Source organism: Erinaceus europaeus, chromosome 6 (assembly GCF_950295315.1).
Source record: "Erinaceus europaeus chromosome 6, mEriEur2.1, whole genome shotgun sequence".
NCBI lineage: Eukaryota > Metazoa > Chordata > Mammalia > Eulipotyphla > Erinaceidae > Erinaceus > Erinaceus europaeus.
Genome location: NC_080167.1, coordinates 67,304,463 through 67,322,472, shown reverse-complemented (window position 1 = coordinate 67,322,472; position 18,010 = coordinate 67,304,463). Strand labels below are relative to the sequence as shown.

At 41.5% G+C, this 18,010-nt stretch overlaps 1 protein-coding gene across 5 annotated transcripts in view; it reads left to right on the top strand.

Annotated features, from left to right (window-relative positions):
* The window catches only part of DNAH14 (dynein axonemal heavy chain 14), a 283,313-nt gene that overhangs the window by 195,715 nt on the left and 69,588 nt on the right, over nt 1-18,010 (top strand). For all 5 annotated transcript variants that reach the window (XM_060192438.1, XM_060192437.1, XM_060192440.1 and 2 more), the window contains 9 exons: nt 3,205-3,345; nt 4,375-4,590; nt 6,696-6,926; nt 8,427-8,548; nt 9,629-9,873; nt 12,193-12,662; nt 12,738-12,936; nt 13,320-13,556; nt 16,368-16,450. In XM_060192438.1, coding sequence (XP_060048421.1) covers nt 3,205-3,345; nt 4,375-4,590; nt 6,696-6,926; nt 8,427-8,548; nt 9,629-9,873; nt 12,193-12,662; nt 12,738-12,936; nt 13,320-13,556; nt 16,368-16,450 — 1,944 coding nt within the window. The remainder of the gene's footprint in view (nt 1-3,204; nt 3,346-4,374; nt 4,591-6,695; nt 6,927-8,426; nt 8,549-9,628; nt 9,874-12,192; nt 12,663-12,737; nt 12,937-13,319; nt 13,557-16,367; nt 16,451-18,010) is intronic.

Here is an 18,010-nt window from a genome sequence, read left to right as displayed (position 1 = left end):
AAAGAAGAGAAAAACACTTAGCTAGAGAGATCCGACCCACCTATGATGCGGCAATATGTACTAGTCAAAAGCTGGAAGCAACTGCAGTGCCTAAGGGCAGGGGAGCACATAAGAAGGTTGTAGTATAGAGACACATTGGAAGACTTCTTGGCTCTTAAGAAGGAATGAAATTTTCTCCTTCGCTGAAACTCAAATGGAATTTGAAGGGACTGTGCTGAACTGTCTGGCCTGGTTCTATCATGACTGCAGCTTTGTAAAGATGTGGCAACTTCTTCAATGCCTTTATTTTAAACTAGAGCACAGTAAAGAGAATTGGAGGTGCTACCATCAATCCCTGTTGCTTACTGAGTTCACACTGATTTTTTTTTAATTTCTTTATTGGGGAATTAATGTTTTACCTTTGACAGTAAATATAATAGTTTGTACATGTATAACATTTTCCAGTTTTCCACATAACAGTACAACCCCCACTAGGTCCTCTGTCATCCTTCTTAGACCTGTATTCTCCCCATCCACCCACCCCAGAGTCTTTTACTTTGGTGCAATACGCCAACTTCAGTTCTACTTGTGTTCTCTCTTATAATCTTGTTTTTCAACTTCTGCCTGAGAGTAAGATCATCCCATATTCATCCTTCTGTTTCTGACTTCTTTTGCTTAACGTGAATTTTTCAAGGTCCAACCAAGATCGGCTGAAAACGGTGAAGTCACCATTTTTTACAGCTGAGTAGTATTCCATTGTATATATAACACAACTTGCTTAGCCACTCCTCTGTTGTTGGACACCTGGGTTGCTTCCAGGTTTTGGCTATTACAAATTGTGCTGCCAAGAACATATGTGTACACAAATCTTTTTGGATGGGTGTGTTGGGTTCCTTAGGATATATCCCCAGGAGAGGAATTGCAGGATCATAGGGTAGGTCCATTTCTAGCCTTCTGAGAGTTCTCCAACCTGTTCTCCACAGAGGTTGGACCCATTGACATTCCCACCAGCAGTGCAGGAGGGCTCCTTTGACCCCACACCCTCTCCAGCATTTGCTGCTGTTACCTTTTCTGATGTATGACATTCTCACAGGAGATGTATGGCATGTAAAGATCTTCTCTCATTCTGTGAGGGGTCTCTTGGTTTGGTAGTGGTTTCTTTTGCTGTGCAGAAGCTTTTTAATTTGATGTAGACCCATAGGTTTATGCTTGCCTACACAGAGAGAGAGAGAGAGAGGTACAGCATTGCTCTACTACTTGTGAAGTACCCCACCACCACCACCACAGGTGGGGGCTGTGGGCTTGAACCTGGGCCCATGCACATGGTAACATGATTCGTGCTCTGTGTACACTCCCTTGTTTAACCCTCTAATCAGTCTGTAGGAGTAGACGCCTACAAGTGAGAAAACTAAATTATCAGTCAAATTCTTCACAATCCTGAAGTGCTAAGTGAAAGTGTCCATGCTCTAACTCAGGGTCCCTAGATGTAGAACCTGCGTGTTTAAACTTTCATGCTATAAAAAAAGAAATTCAGGGAGTCGGGCGGTAGCGCAGCGGGTTAAGTGCATGTGGTGCAATGCACAAGGACGGGCTTAAGGATCCTGGTTCAAGCCCCCGGCTCCCCACCTGCAGGAGAGTCGCTTCACAGGCGGTGAAGCAGGTCTGCAGGTGTCTGTCTTTCTCCCTCTCTGTCTTCCCCTCCTCTCTCCATTTCTCTCTGTCCTATCCAACAATGACGATATCAATAACAACAATAATAACTACAACAGCAATAAAAAACAAGGGCAACAAAAGAGAAAATAAATATTTAAAAGATTAAAAATAAATAAATTTTAATAAAAGATATATAAAAATAATAACTGTACTCCTGGGTACAATATTCAAAGTATGTAGAGACTATGAGGTCCTGGCACCAGCTGTGGTCAGAACAAAAGCCTCTCAGGGTCAGGGTCCTGATGCCACGGACGAGCCTGAGGAGGGGAGAGAAGGTGAGGTGGGGGGTTGGGACAGGGTGGGCGCTCTCCCGGGCATGAGGCTGTCCCCCTTAGCAGCCCCTGCCAAAGCATGTCAGCCTTATAACAACTGTTAGGCCTCAGGATCAATCCTGTTTCTGCCCCACATACGAGTAAGTGGAAGAAGAAAAAGATCAAATTTTCTTCAGAACTTAGAGAAAGATGTAGACGTCATGTGACTTGGTTAAACTGGGGGTAGCAGGACTAATAGTTTTGTTTCATGAAAGCCTTAATTTACTTTTGCAATAATTATTAGAAACTCAAGGCCAGGTGGTGGCACACCTGGTTAAGCGCACACATCACAGTGCACAAGGACCCAGGTTCAAGCCCCTGGTCCCACCTGCAAGGGAAAGCTTCACGAGTAGTGAAGCAGGGCTGCAGGTTTCTCTCTGTCTCTCTCCCTCTTTATCTCCACTTCCCTTCTCAATTTCTCTCTGTCTTTATCCAATAATAAATAAAGATAAAATAAAAAAGAGAAGCTGTAAATATGTATATATATGTATATGTTATTAGAAACACTATGTAAATAAATTTGAGTGGCCTGCTTGGCTTTTCTAGAAAAACCTTGGTCACTAAATATCAGTTTCAAAAAAAAATTAACTTGAAAGCCTAAACAAACCAAAAACCACAAATTTCATACTGACTTTTTTATTATTTATGTCCAGTGATATCCCAGACATACCCGCACTGTTTTCACTAGTGTGTCGACATGCACCTCATCTCTCGTGGTGACTTGGGCTCTGCAGTCTTATGGAAGCTGTTGAGTCAGAAGCTGTGTTTTCTGCTGAAGGGACAGGGACAGTCTTGCAGTGACTTCGTTAATGCCTTCCTCACTTCACAAAGTCACTGTTCCTCTGGGACCCTTCCAGTGTAACTAGGTTGACAAAAATAAATAAAGTCCAGTCATGTTCTTGGAGAAAGAAAGTAACAATTTTTTCTGAATGAAAATAAATCAGAAAATGATGAATCTTTGAGAAGACAGTAAGGAAGCCTGTTGAGGAAAATGGCATGGGGGGGGAGCTTTGATATCAAAAAAATGTTGATTTAATTACTAGAGGGTATATTTGCATTAGGAATCGAATCCATCTTTTCAGGAAGATATTCCAGAGTGTAGGGATGAAGCGTTTGCTTGCGATATTTATATAAGTGGCAGGCCAACTCTTGAGGCAGAAGAGCAAGGCTTTGTTTCCATAACGTGCCAATTGTCTTCTAGATTGAAGAGCACCTCCTGGTCTTGCAGGCCGCCTATAAAGACCTTATTGAAGAAACAGAACTGTTGACAAGTCGGAGAAAGCTGGTCACCAGGCGCCTGCAGTACGCGGCTATCCTCCTGACCTCCCTGGAAGACGAGAAGGCATGGCTTGCTTTGGTTTTGTGTCTCTTTCACTCTCCCTTGTCCTTGACAGACCCAAGGTGTTGATTTCACATAAGGCTGCATCATAGACACGGGTCCCAAAGCCTACTTACTTCCGTACTGAAAACTGCTTACTGAAATCAGTCCTGTGCCAATAGGCAGAAAAGGGCCTTGTTCACGTAGTCTCAGAACAGGGGGATAGCATACAAGTTTGGGTTTTTTTTTTCCCCCTCTTGTCCTAAGACAGCAGCACACTTTTATCTGTTGAGACCCAAAGTAAACATGTCAGTGAATATGGTAAGTTCTTGTTTCCTAGCACAGGAGAAAGCCAGACTAAGGGTATAAAATGTGGGTGGGGCTGAAGAGATGTCATTAGGAAGATAAAAGTCACTTTGGTCTCTTCCTCTCATTCTCTCTCTCTCTTTCTCTCCTTCTCTCCCTCGTCTCCCTCCCTTCTCAATTTCTTTCTGTCCTATCAAAATTTTTTAAAAGGAAAAATTGGCCACCTGGAGTGATGAATTCATCATGCAGTCACTGAGCCCCAGCAATAACCCTGGTGGCAAGAAAAATAAAATATTTGAAAATGGCTACAAATTTTTCATCTTACATTTTTTTCTTTTTTTATTGATTTAATAATGATTGACAAGATCACAGGGTAAAAGGGGTACAATTCCACACAATTCCCACCAGAGTCTCACATCCCCTCCCCTCCATTGGAAGCTTTCCTATTCTTTATCCCTCTGGGAGCACGGACCCAGGATACTTAGTGGGTACAGAAGGTGAAAGGCCTGGCTTCTGTAATTGCTTCTCTGCTGAAATGGCTATAAATTTTAATACATTTTATTTGTTATCGCCAAACCCCTTAGAAAACTGTTTGGTTTTAACTACTGTTAATTTTAACTGCAATGTGGGAACAGTAATTGCAGTGGCAGTCGTAGGTCTAATCTGGACAGTGTTAATATCTAGAATGTCTTATGAGAGTACACTTTATATCAAGTAGCAATAACTCGCTTTCATCTTAACCTTTAGACTCGATGGCAAGAAACAATCAATCAAATAGACATAAAGTTGAAAGGAGTTCTGGGCGACATACTTATATCATCGGCGTTTATTGTCTACAGTGGAATACTCACGGCAGATTTTCGCCAGATGATTGTGAATGAATGGGAGAACATTTGCACTGAAAACAACATTCCGCTTTCTTCTAAATTCTCTTTAATTGAAATCATGGCACAAGAACACGAGGTAACGACACATTCCTATCATCCAGTTAAGTGACCACTTGTTGTTAACTGATTTATGTTTAAGTTGTGTATCTATGTGGGGGTAGATCTTTTCCCGGAATGATTTTTGATACATGAAAATACTGGAGTTAGGCTCAGGCTTTTTTTTTCTTGCATATAATTCTAGTGTCTCAATCACTAACAAGTCCTGTTTCTCATTTCCTGGACAGAAGTGGCAAAATATTTTTTTTTCTCATGGTAGTCCTACCCCCACCCCTTAGTAAGAACGTGATGACTACAGCTGCTCTTTCCTTGACGCCTCGCTCCTACGTAGAATGAGTGAGCTTCCTTGACTGCAGGCGGGATTCTCAGAGATAGTCCAGAATACAGGCCTCATGTTTATCCACATGTGAGCTCTGGTAATTCTGTAATCCATGTTAAATCTTTACTAGCAAAATTCTGTTTAGAATGGAATAGCCACCACTACACCTGTGTCATGTTGTAATTTTGAGACACTCAGGCACCCCGTTTAATGTCTCCTCCCCACACATCCCCTAGCATCTTTGTTGGGCTGTGTGTTTTCTCCTTCTTCTTCTTCTTCTTCTTCTTCTTCTTCTTCTTCTTCTTCTTCTTCTTCTCCTTCTCCTTCTCCTTCTCCTTCTCCTTCCCCTTCCCCTTCCCCTTCCCCTTCCCCTTCCCCTTCCCCTTCCCCTTCCCCTTCCCCTTCCCCTTCCCCTTCCCCTTCCCCTTCCCCTCCCCTTCCCCTCCCCTCCCCCTCCCCCTCCCCTTCCCCTTCCCCTTCCCCTTCTCCTCCTCCTCCTCCTCCTCTTCCTCCTCCTCCTTCTTCTTTTTTATTAGAGCACTGCTCAGCTCTGGTTTATGGTGGTGTGGGGCAATTGAACCTGGGACTTTGGAGCCTCAGGCATGAGAGTCTCTGCATAACCATGATGCTATCTACCCCCGTCCTGGGCTGTGTGTTCTAAATATCCTTACAGATAAACAGAAAGGCATAATGTAGTGTGTGATTACTCCAGTTTTCATACCCTACTTATTTTAAATTATCCCTTGGATCTTTTAATGATAATTTTGATTTTTTTTTCCAAAGGCACCAGTGTCTTTAAGGTTATTAAGAAAACAAAGGGTGCAGGGCAGTAGTGCACCTGGTTGAGTGCACGTGCTACAATGTGCAAGGATCCTAGTTCCCCCAGTTCCCACCAGCAGGGGGAAAGCTTTTCGAGTGATGAAGCAGTGCTGCAGGTCTCTCTGTCTGTCTCTCTGTCTGTCTCTCTGTCTCTCTCTCTTCCCTCCAGGGTTATCGCTGGGGCTTGGTGCCTACACTATGAATTCACTGCTCCTATAGACATTTTTTTTTTTTGATAGGACAGAGAGAGAAATTGAGAGGAGGAGAAGACAGAGAGCAAGAGAGAGAGAGGCCTGCAGACCTGCTGCACCATTTGTGAAGCAACCTCCCTTCCAGGTGGGGAGACAGGAGTGTTGGATAGTATGCCAGCTCCCCCGGCTTCTGTCTCTAATCCTGCTTAACTAAGCACCAGCATGCCTGTATGGCATTGGTTTGATCCCACTCAAAGCTGTGGTCTATTTACATAAGTCACTAACTAAGCACCACCCTCCCTCCAGGGTATTGGTGGTTCTGTGGTAGAATTCTCGCCTACTCCGCCCCCTCTCCTTGTCACACCCTGATTTTCCACCACTCTCTTTTCGCTCCACCCTCTCTACATCACATCCTGTTTACACCCTACTTGGCAAGTATATATAAGGACAGGTTTGTGAGTTTTCAGTTTAGCTTAGTTTTAGCATAGCTTGGTTTTGATTGTGCTGCGTTCCTCATGAATAAAGAGGATACTGTGTACAGCTCAGCCATGAGTCCCTGGGTCGTCTGTCTCTGCCCACGAAGCTAGCCTAGCACAGGAGCTCGAACCGGGATCCTTGTATGGGCCATACTATGTGCATTTAACCCCATGTGCCACCACCCATCCCCCTCTCTCCCTCTCTATCACTCCCTTCCTTCTCAATCTGTCTCTATCCAATAAATAGATAGAGATAATAGAGAGAGAGGAGAGAGACAAACTAAGCACTTTCTGAAAGGCACTCACGGTTGCATTTCAGCTCCACCATTGGCATCACCAGGGACTGCCCCTCGGTGAGTATTCGGCAGAGAACGCCATCTTAGTCAAGAACTGTCTGAAGTGGCCGCTGATGCTTGACCCGCATAAGCAGGCACACAGTTGGATCCATCAGATGGAAGGTTCCCGGCTGCAGGAGCTCTCCATTCATGACAGTAATTATGCAAAAAAACTTGAAAATGCAGTGAAAACAGGAGGAACTATCTTCTTACAGGTATTTGGACAAAAGGGCCTAATCCCTGTATACTGTGCCCGCATCTGTATTGTTTGCGCTGAACATAAAGACTAAGAGCTTGGGGCTGGGGAGACAACATAATGGTTCTGCAAAAGACTCTCCTGCTTGAGCCTCTTAAATCCCAGGTTCAATCCCCGGCACCACCATCATCCAGAAATGAGCAGGGCTCTGGTGCTTCTCTCTGTGTCTTTCTCTCTGTACCTCTCATTAAAATAGAAATAGATGAGGCTGGTGATCTGGGAGGTGGTGCAGTGATAAGGCTTTGGACTCTCAAGCCTGAGGTCCTGAGTTTGATCCCCGACAGCACATGTGCCAGAGTGATGTCTGGTTCTTTCTCTCTCGTCCTATCTTTCTTATAAATAAATTTTTAAAAATCTTAAAAAAAAAAATAGATGAGGTTGTTTCAGTGGGTAGAAGTCTGACCTTTCAAGCACAAGGTCCTGAGTTTGACCCCAGCAACACATATGCCAGCATGATGCTCTGGTTCTTGCTCTCCTCCCCCCCGTTTCTCATTAGTAAATAATATGAATATTTCCAAAGGGTAGATTTTACAGCATGTGGATTACACTCCTATAAACCTGTTTTTTTGTTCGTTTGTAAATAAGAGGAGCTAGGGGGTGTCTTAATGGAACAGTATATACCTTGCATATATGAAGCCCTGGATTTAACCCTCAGTACCACATAAGACCAACAACAACAAAAAGGTGTCTGGTGAAAATAATAATGATAATAATGAATACCATGAATAGTAGCAGTGCTTTACTGTTTCTTCCCCCCCTACACACACACACACACTGAAAAGTAAAAAAATAAAATAGAGAGGGCCAGCAAGATGTCTCACTTGGATAGTGCCCTACTTTGTCATGCACACAACCTAGAGGTTCAAGCCTGGCCCCCTGAATGAACTAAGACGTTCTGGTGCTGTGGTGTCCTTCCCTCTGTCTTTGTCTTTCTATCTGAAAAAAGCCTGGAAAGGTGAAAGCCACTATCAAAAAATAATAAATAAAATCATAAAAAAAAAAACAACAACAGTGGACCTGGGGAGACAGCATAATGGTCATGCAAAGAGACTCCCATGCCTGAGGCTCCAAGGTCCCAGGTTCAGTCCCCTACAGCAAATCATAAGCCAGAGCTGAGCAGTGCTCTGGTCTCTCTCTGCCTCTCTCATTAAAATAAATTAATTGATTAAATGTTTTAAAATAGACAAAATAGTTTAAAAAAAAAAACAACGAAGACTAAGAGCCGTAAGTATAGGTTACGTTGCCAGAGGGAAGACACTTTGTAAGTAAATGAAGATGATAGACTAGATAGAGGGTGGAGGAGAGAGGAGGTTTTCAGTGGTCAGTTCTTTCACATCTGTCTCCCAGTGGTATCCAGTTATTAACAAGTTTCCATTTTTTAATGCTCTACTATTTCAACTGCTTTATTGATTATAAGATTTTTTTTTTAATTTATATCTGTTGGGTTGTTTTTTTCCAGAATGTCCCTGACACATTAGCTCCAATCTTAAAGGCAATTTTAAAGAAAGATATCTATCAGAAAAGAGGACAATATTTCTTGAAAGTTGAGGATTCTGAGATTGAATACAACCCCAGATTTAGGTAATGTCTTACAGTTAAACTGAGTCAAAGGTCTACATTTTCTAGCACAAATCATACAGGAGGCTCTGGATTTTAGTCTTGAGAAGCTTCTGGACACGAGATCCCGACTCTGACACCCTCTGGCCTTGTGACAGGAGCATCTTCCTTAGTCTAACTTCACCCTCTATGAAACAGAACAAGGAATTGTCCCTATTTGATGGGTTTTCTGTGAGGAACAACCAGAATGCGGTGCTCTCACCTTCCTCGTAGCCACTATCACTTCCCACATTTTTTAAAATTATTTTTTTATTTATAAAATGGAAACATTGACAAGACCATAGGGTAGGAAGGGTACATTTCCACACATTGCCCACCCCCAGGTCTCCATTTCCAATTCCCTCCCCTGATAACTTTCCTATTCTTTAACCCTCTGGGAGTGTGGACCCAGGGTCATTATGGGGTGTAGAATGTGGAAGGTCCGGCTTCTGTAATTGCTTCTCCACTGAACATGGGTGTTGACAGGTCGACCCATACTCCCAGCCTGTTTCTCTCTTTCCCTGGTGGGGCAGGGCTCTGGGGAAGCACGGTTCCAGGACACATCGTGGGGTCTTCTGTCCAAGGAAGTCGGGTTGGCATCATGTTAGCATCTGGAACCTGTTGGCTAAAAAAGAGTTAAGATATAATGCAGAGCAAACTGTTGGCTGCCCACATTTTAACCAGTCTTCTGGCTTGCCCCCTTCCCTCCCCAGATGATTCTCAACATAGCAGCTCAAGTGAAGCTTTTAGAAAAAGAATTTGTCCACATTGTGAATGCCTTCATTAGCTCCTTGCTCACTTAGTGTAAACACCTTGTAGTTGCCAGTCATGGGGGGCAGTCAGAACTCCAGCTCTTGTTTATTCTGTCTTTGTGCTTAAGCCAACAATCACAGGGCATGATTTCATTGTACATTTCTGAAAGTTACTTATTGTGTAAATGACTAAATAAACACTAGAAATTACGTTGTTGACTTCCAGTAGAAATGTCCCCCGTTATTAAATTAGTTTCTTTTGTCTCTCAGTAGAATATCCCTCAACTAACTGGTGTCTTTTCTCGTGTTTTAGGTTATACATGTCTACAGAACTAGACAACCTTCAGTTTCCTCTGATCATCTATAATTTTGTTACTATTATCAACTTCACCATAGCGTTCCAAGATCTGCAAGAACAACTCTTATCTACTGTATTAATTCATGAAATTCCTCAACTAGGAAACCAACTTCTCCAGTTATTGGAGAACATTTTCCTTGACACTGTGACTTTTATAGAGCTGGAGGAAAAAATACTAACTTTGCTGCAGAATACGCTGGGTAAGTGATGGTTTTTAATCATATTAGGAAACCTTTATACACCTTCATGAGGAATAGAATAAAAATTACAAGGGTCATATTATAGAGAGGACTCCAGTCCACAAATAACTGCTTCAGATGAATCACTTCATCTGTAAGTTAAGGTTTTTTTGTGAATTTTTGCATTCTGTTTTTTTACTGCTTCTCATGATACCATCAAAGGTTTGCCACTATATAATCAATGTAAATTGTGAAGCAGGCCCTGGAAGCAGATTTTTGGAGATTAAAAGGTTTATTTCATGCCAAAATTTGTGCCTTATATGACATAGTTCTGTCAGGAACTAGACTGAGGCCCGAACTATACATCAGACCTGAACTTCCACCCATAACCGCTTGGTGACTGTTGCATACTCACAACCCACAGTTTCTGGTTGCCACTTGGTTCAGAAACATCCCTGGGCCCAGGTCTCATGGACCATCAAATACAATAAGAAGACATAGGAAAACAGTCTAGACAAACTGAAAGAAAATTCCGAATTCAACAGGCCGATGTTACCTTCATAAAGAAGACATTAAAACTGTAGTCCTAAGAAGATACACTGAAATAAGAAGTTCAGTAAAAGAAAAATTGAGCAACCAAAGGGCAAAGTGGTGAGCTGGAGAGTAGAGGTGTAGGGTAGAGGAACCATCAAGAAAACTCAGAAAAATAGAGAGGTGGAAGGAAGGAGACCAAATAAATAAATGAATGAATAAATTAATAAAGACAATGAAGTAGCAGTTATGGGTCAGCATCCAGAAGACCAAAATTTGTATCATAGAGGTACCAGAAGGAAAAGAGGGAGCCAGAGCCTGGGAACCGGGATCCTTACGCGGGTCCTTGCGCTTTGCACCACCTGTGCTTAACCCGACGTGCTACCACCCGACTCCCTGAGAGAATATTCTTATTTGAAGAGATAATAGTTGAGGATTTTCTAAAACTTAAGGAAATAGACAACCAGATCCAAGAAGCTCTAAGAGTTCTAAACAGAATAAATCCAAACCTAAGCTCACTAAAACTCCTAGTAATTTAAGTGACAAGCATCTAAAGCTAGGTCCCTTTGAATGTATGCTTTCATGCCACTTGTTTCTTGCACTGGAATCTTGAAATAAAAAATTTGTACTTTTTAATAAAAATTTATTTTTAAAATCTACCTTAAACAATTCCTTGAGGAGAGTGGGTGGTAGCACAGCAGGTTAAGAGCATGTGGCACAAAGTGCAAGGACCAGTGTAAGGATCCCAGTTCGAGCCCCCGGCTCTCCACCTGCAAGGGAAGTCACTTCACAGGCGGTGAAGCAGGTCTGCAGGTGTCTGTCTTTCTCTCCCCCTCTCTGTCTTCCCCTCCTCTCTCCATTTCTCTCTGTCCTATCCAACAACAATGACAGCAATAACAACAATAATAATAACAGCAACTATAAACAACAAGGGCAACAAAAGGGAAAAAATAGCCTCCAGGAGCAGTGGATTCATAGTACAGGCACCGAGCCCCAGTGAAAACCCTGGAGGCAAAAAAAAAAAAAAAAGATTCCTTGATTCCATATATATTTGTTCTCCCTTTCCCCCACCCTAGGTTTTAGCAAAATCATTTTAATTTCATTTCATAGACTATAGTAATTCCTTTGCAATCATAATGTCAGGCTATGTTTGGTTCTACATGCTACAGTTGAATAGGACTGTTTTCAAGCGAAAGTGTGTGAAGACATAAGCATCGATGGTGCTGAATGGCGTAGAGATCTTACTATTTTTCAAAAGTCACTTGAGGGAAATGGGAGTGTTTGCCTACAAAAGAAAGGGCTCACAACCTTGAATATTAAACCTGCCTTAAATATTTGAAAGAGAGAAAAGTATTATCTTTTCCTATAACGTTTTTTAATGGCTGGCAGTCTATTAGTGGACCAAGAACATATTTCACTGCTCATTATCAACTTAATTTAGTAAAACAGAATATATCAAAATTTCAGTGCATTTTGTGAAATAATGGATTAATTTCTGGGGGTTTTATTTTCATGTGTATGTGTATAGTGGGTCACAATTATAATGTATTCCTTATAACATAGCTGTCTATGTTTTTTTTTTTTAAATCCACAAAGACTAAAATAGTAGCAAGAAAACACGAAAGAACTGAAAGGGGGGTGTGTGTGTATTAGTCATCAAATTTTTTTTTAAAAAGTGTGATTCATCTTCATTCAACATCTACAAACTAAAACCAAGAAAAAGTCAACTGCAAGAGCTCTTAGCAGGCAAAGTGAGGAGACTGCCGATATAAGCGGTTTTTATTTAGATTCTCTTTTGTTTGTCCTCAGGATGCATACTAGACGATGAGGAAATTGTAGATAACTTGAGAAAATCCAAATTGATGTTGAATGAAGTTTCAGAGCAAATTAGTGAAACAGAAAAAGCAAAAGATGAGATTAAAAAAATCCGGGACAGCTACCACCCCGTTGCTGCTCGGGGCGCCCTGCTTTACTTAGTGCTGGCTGATCTTGTGCACGTCAGCTACATGTATCAGTTCTCCCTGGACTGGTTTCGTCAGATATTTGTTTCATCAGTAGTTTCCAAAGGCAAGGAAGAAGGAAAAGCAGAAGAAGAAGAAGAAGAAGAAGCAGAGGGAGAAAAAAAAGAAGAAGAAAATGTAAAGTGGAAGAAAGTACCTCTGAAAAAAGTTCGTAAAATTACCGATCTGGTCAAAGTGTCTAGGTTACAAAGTGAGGAAAGCCTTTTCGAAAGGCATCTTAAAAATACCATCAATGTGTTGACAGAGAATGTTTTTAAGGTGAGACATTCTCTGACATGAATTTTGCACATTTACTTAATGTAAGTTGGTATCACAGTTACAGTTTCCTTACAGGTGGTCTCTCTGGCTTTATTCAATGAACATAAACTTTGCTTCTCCTTTCGGCTTTGCACTAAAATCATGCAAAATAGCATTAATGAAAAGTTAACGCAGGATGAAATTGGGTTTCTACCAGACAAGGAATGGAATATCTTCTTATATTCTGACATATTAACAATCGATAGAAATGCAAAACATCACTGTAGGCTCAATAGTAAGTAAAAATCATTGTTCTAGATTGGGTTTTTTTAAAAAAAAAAAAAATAGTTCCCCTGGGGTCTAGGTGGTGGTGCAGCTGGTTAAGCGCACAGAAGGACCCAGATTCAACCCCCTGGTCCCCACCTGCAGGGGGAGAGCTTTACGAGTGGTAAAGTCACCTGCAGACCTGCTTCACCACTTGTGATGGGGCTGTGGGAGGCGGAGCTCAAACCAGGATCCTTGCATAGGTCCTTCGCACTATGTGCGTTTAAGCTACCGCCCGGCCCCTATAACATGAGTTTTTCATCAACAGCAAATATTCACTCAAGTGTCTTCTTTGCAGTGAATAACTAAACAGACACGCCTCTTTCGTGTGGCTCGTTGCCCCTTTTCTTCTAGGTATTTATGAAATCTGTCTAGGTGTACACCTTCCGTGGTTATCAGACTCCAGCTGGAAGCAGTGTCAGTATGTCAGCACAGAGCTTGAGCCATTTTCCCTTTTATGCAAATCCCTTTCATCAAACAAGTCCCAGTGGAGCGCCTTTAATAGCAGCATGGATGTTTATTCTCTGATGAACACACCCTTCTCTTCAGAAAAAGCTTCCTCGGAGGAGGGCAAAGTAACACGAGAACAAAGTAAGAAAGCAATCAGTGTTTTCATCAAGTTTCATTCCGCGTGTTCGGCGTGTGTAGATTATCAACGGCCTGAAGTAGTCCAGCATCTTATGCAGACTTTGAAGGAAGGAGCATATTGCTGTGAGCCGTAGCCTTAACAACAGTCTTGTGAAGTGGTGATTATTATTATTTGGGGGGGGGGTGTTTTGTGAGAAAATTTGCCAAGAAGAAAGACTTCAAACAGTAATGAAATAAACACCACAGTAGTTCTGTACTTTTTTTCTTTTTCTTATTACCAGAGCACTGCCCAGTCCAGGCTTGTGGTGGGAGTGTGGGGATTCAACCTGGGAACTCAGAGCCTCAGGCAGGAGAGTCTGTTTGTATAACCATTATGCTAGAACCCTACCCAATACCACAGTAGTTGTGCGATAGACTTCAGTGTAGAAAGTATATGTTTTATGTAACAGGCTCAAGTATTTCCTCAAGTATTGCTTTGTGTGGCAGAGTTTTAAGACTACCCTAACCCTAACCCTAACCCTAACCCTAACCCTTTCTTTTCTATTGTGAGCTCTCCTCCTCACCTTTCTCTCCCACACCCACCCTCATCTCTTGCCTCAGGATAAAAATCTGTTTCCATCCACACATTCCATATATTTTTTTCTAGGTTTTTGCTATACTACACAATTATATTATGGGATAGGTGGCTGTCTTTACAGGTTTCCTGTGCTTACAAGAATAAACTGTAAGACAAAAAGAAACCGAATTAACCGGTCAGACATGTTATTCTTATTATTTTTGATAGTTGCTGCCAAGTCTTTTTTTGTTTGATTGTTTAAATTTTTATTGGATAGAGACAGGGAATTTAGGAAGGGAGGAAACAGAGAGGGAATGAGACAGACACCTGGCAGCTGAACTTCACTATTCCTGAAGCTTCCTCCTGCAGGTGGGGACCAGGGACTTGAACCTGGGTCCTTGTGCACTGTAACATGTGTGCTCAACCAGGTGCACCACCACCCGGCCCCAAATTCTTCATTTTAAATAGCTGAGTAGTATTCCATTGTGTATATATACCACAGCTTACTCAGCCACTCATCTGTTGTTGGACATATGGGTTGCTTCCAGGTTTTGGCTATTAAAAATTATACTACTATGAACATAGGTGTACACAGATTTTTTTGGATAGTTGTGTTGGGTTCCTTAGGATCTATCCCCAGAAGAGGAATTGCAGGGTCACAAGATAGGTCCACTTCTAGCCTTCTGAGGGTTGACTGCTCTCCACAGGGGTTGGACCCAACCTTTTGTTGACCACTTTTTATCCATTTGTAAGAACTCTATTAGTGTAATAAATAGCTTTCTGTCTTGTTAAAGACATTAGCCTGTTAATTTAAGTAGTTTTCTACTTAAAATCTACTTAAAATTTCTACAAAATCTGTCATTGGATTTGTTCATAGTATCTGTACCATGCATATGTTTAAGTGTGTTTCCAGAAAATTATGACTTGTTTTTTATAGCTTCTTGACCTCTAGTTCTGATTTAAAAGTTCCCTCCTGGGAGCCAGGCGGTAGCACAGCGGGTTAAGCTCACGTGGCACAAAGGATCCCGGATCGAGCCCCCGGCTCCCCACCTGCAGGCGAGTCGCTTCACAGGCGGTGAAGCAGGTCTGCAGGTGTCTATCTTTCTCTCCCCCTCTCTGTCTTCCCCTCCTCTCTCCATTTCTCTCTGTTCTATCTAACAACAATAATTAAGACAACAGCGATGATAAACAACACGGGCAACAAAAGGGGGAAAATATATATATATATATATATTTTTTTTTTTTAAGTTCCCTTCCCCTCCTAGAGTTCTCTCTCTGAGTTATTGTTCTATTTCATTTCATTTGTCACTAATCTATCTTGGATCCATTACTTAGAATTCTAAAAGATGAATCCTTGCTTTTTATCTAAAGGAATACTTTACTGATCCTTTGTGTAAAGTGAAGAGATTTTTATTGTGCAAATAACTCCCAGTCAATCAATTTTTTTCAATAAATAGATGTTCACTTGAAAAATCAAAAGCCATTTTTAGCTTAAATTTTAAAGTTGTTTCTGTTACGTAAATTGCTTTTGAAATTAGACATTGAGGAAAAAGCCTAGAATACGAGGCAAATAGCACTGGTAGCTGTGTCTGGAATAGTTGGAGCTGAAGAAGGCTTCTTAGCATTTGCACCTTGCTTCCCATGTCAACTATAGGTATATTATAAATAGAAATCACCAGGGGCCAGGTGGCGGCTCACCTGGTGCGGCTCACCACATGCAAGGACCCGGGGTTCAAGTCCCACCCTGATAACGTCCCCACCTGCAGCTTCACACGTTGTGTAGCAGTGCTGCAGGTGTCTCTCCCCCCCCTTCCTCTCAATTTCCCTCTGTCCAATAAAATAAAATAAGTAAATTTTTAAAAATTAAAAAAATAGAACACATGACCTCTAGAGCTAGTCATCAGAAACACCTGACGTGAGCAGGAGCAGGAGCAGGCTGTGAAGTGTTGAGGCTGCGTTTTGTCCCTTTTCTCCATCCCTAAAGTCACCCTCTGTCATGCACTGTTCACCAGCTACTTCACTAGGACTATGGTAAAACTGAAATTGACTTTTAACAACAAGCTCTTTTGAGATATCAAGATAATGATGTCTAAATCCTTTGGGACTCCTATACAGTTTAGATTCTGTGCAGCTCACTTTAAAAGAAGTCAGCTATGTTTTTAAAGAGAGAGAGAGGGGGGCATTTTCATTGTTATGTATGTCAGTGATCCCAGCTACCTAATTGTTAATCTTGGTTTATTTTTCTAAATTACATCTAGTTGAACATGTAGAAGCTGAAGAAGCTCATGAATCCGTAAATTTTCCCTGGGAGAAGCTCACTCCATTTCAAAGACTGATTTTGGTAAGATATACCGTGAGAAATTACTGACACTCTAAATGTTTATCACCCTGTCACAGGCGATAAACATTTAAGATTGAAAATTTTAAGATTGAAAAATCTTAAATTTTATTTAAAAATCTTATTTAAATTTTATTTTTAAATCTTATTTAAATTTATTTAAAATCTTATTTAAATTTTATTTTAAAATCTTTTATTTAAAAATCTTAAATTTTATTTAAGATTGAAAAATCTTAAATTTTATAAACAAAACAGATCACTTTTACAAACTAGCATTTAAGGTACATGTGGGGGTTTTCGTTTTGTTATGTTTTGGGGGTTTTTTTGCCTCCAGGCTTATAACTGGGGCTCAGTGCCTGCACTATTAATCCACTGCTCCTATAGGCCTTTTTTTTTCCTTTTGTTTCCTTTTTGTTTATTATTGTTGTTGTTATTGGTGTCACTGTTGTTGGATAGAACAGAAATAGAGAGGGGTGAGGAAGACAGAGGGGGAGAGAAAGATGGACACCTGCAGACCTGCTTCACCGCCTGTGAAGCTCCCTCCCTGCAGGTGGAGGCTGGGAGCTCGAACCGGGATCCTTGCGCCGGTCCTTGTGCTTTGCGCCATGTGCACTTAATCCACTGTGCTACCTCAGCGTGGAAGCTTCTTTGAATGCAGCAGAGGCGGAATCAAACCTGCCGTGCACTAAAGCAGTGTGCTGAACACCAGCCCTCTCTCTTTACCCTCTTAGTCGTGATATTCTGAATAACAAACAGTTCTCCCTTTGATTTTGGCCCTAAATTTTACTTTATAAATTTTATTTTTGCAACACTTTGAAATTCACTGTACTTGGAGATTGCAAAATAAAAGGGAAAAAAAAACGCATCTGGATTATAGACATATTTGATTTGCTGTCAGTTTTGTTTTTGTTTTCAGCATCTTCAGTGCAACTTACCTATAAGCAAGTGGTTTTTTTTTAATTTTTTTATTTATAAAAAGGAAACATTGACAAAACCATAGGATAAGAGGAGTACAACTTTGCACAGTTCCCACCACCAGACCTTCTTATCCCATCCCCTCCCCGATAGCTTTCCTATTCTTTAACCCTCTGGGAGTATGGACCCAGGGTCATCATGGGATGCAGAAGGTGGAAGGTCTGGCTTCTGTAATTGCTTCCCTGATGAACATGGGCGTTGACAGGTGGATCCATACTCCCAGCCTGTCTCTCTCTTTCCCTAGTGGGGAAGGGCTCTGGGGAGGAGGAGCTCCAGGACACATTGGTGGAGTTTTCTGTCCAGGGAAGTCTGTTTGGCATCCTGCTAGCATCTGGGAACCTGGTGGCGGAAAAAAGAGTTAACATACAAAGCCAAACACATTGTTGACCAGTCATGGACCTAAAGGCTGGAAGAGTGCAGATGAAGAAGCAGGTGTTTATTAACCTATCAAGATCTTCCTTTTAAGTAATCAACATCTTCAAGATAACTAGGATCTCAGACACTTTTAAAATTCTCTGTAAGCCACTTTTATTTTTACTGGAGCAAGATAAGCGTGCATTGTTTCATTTTATCTTCAGAATAACCCCT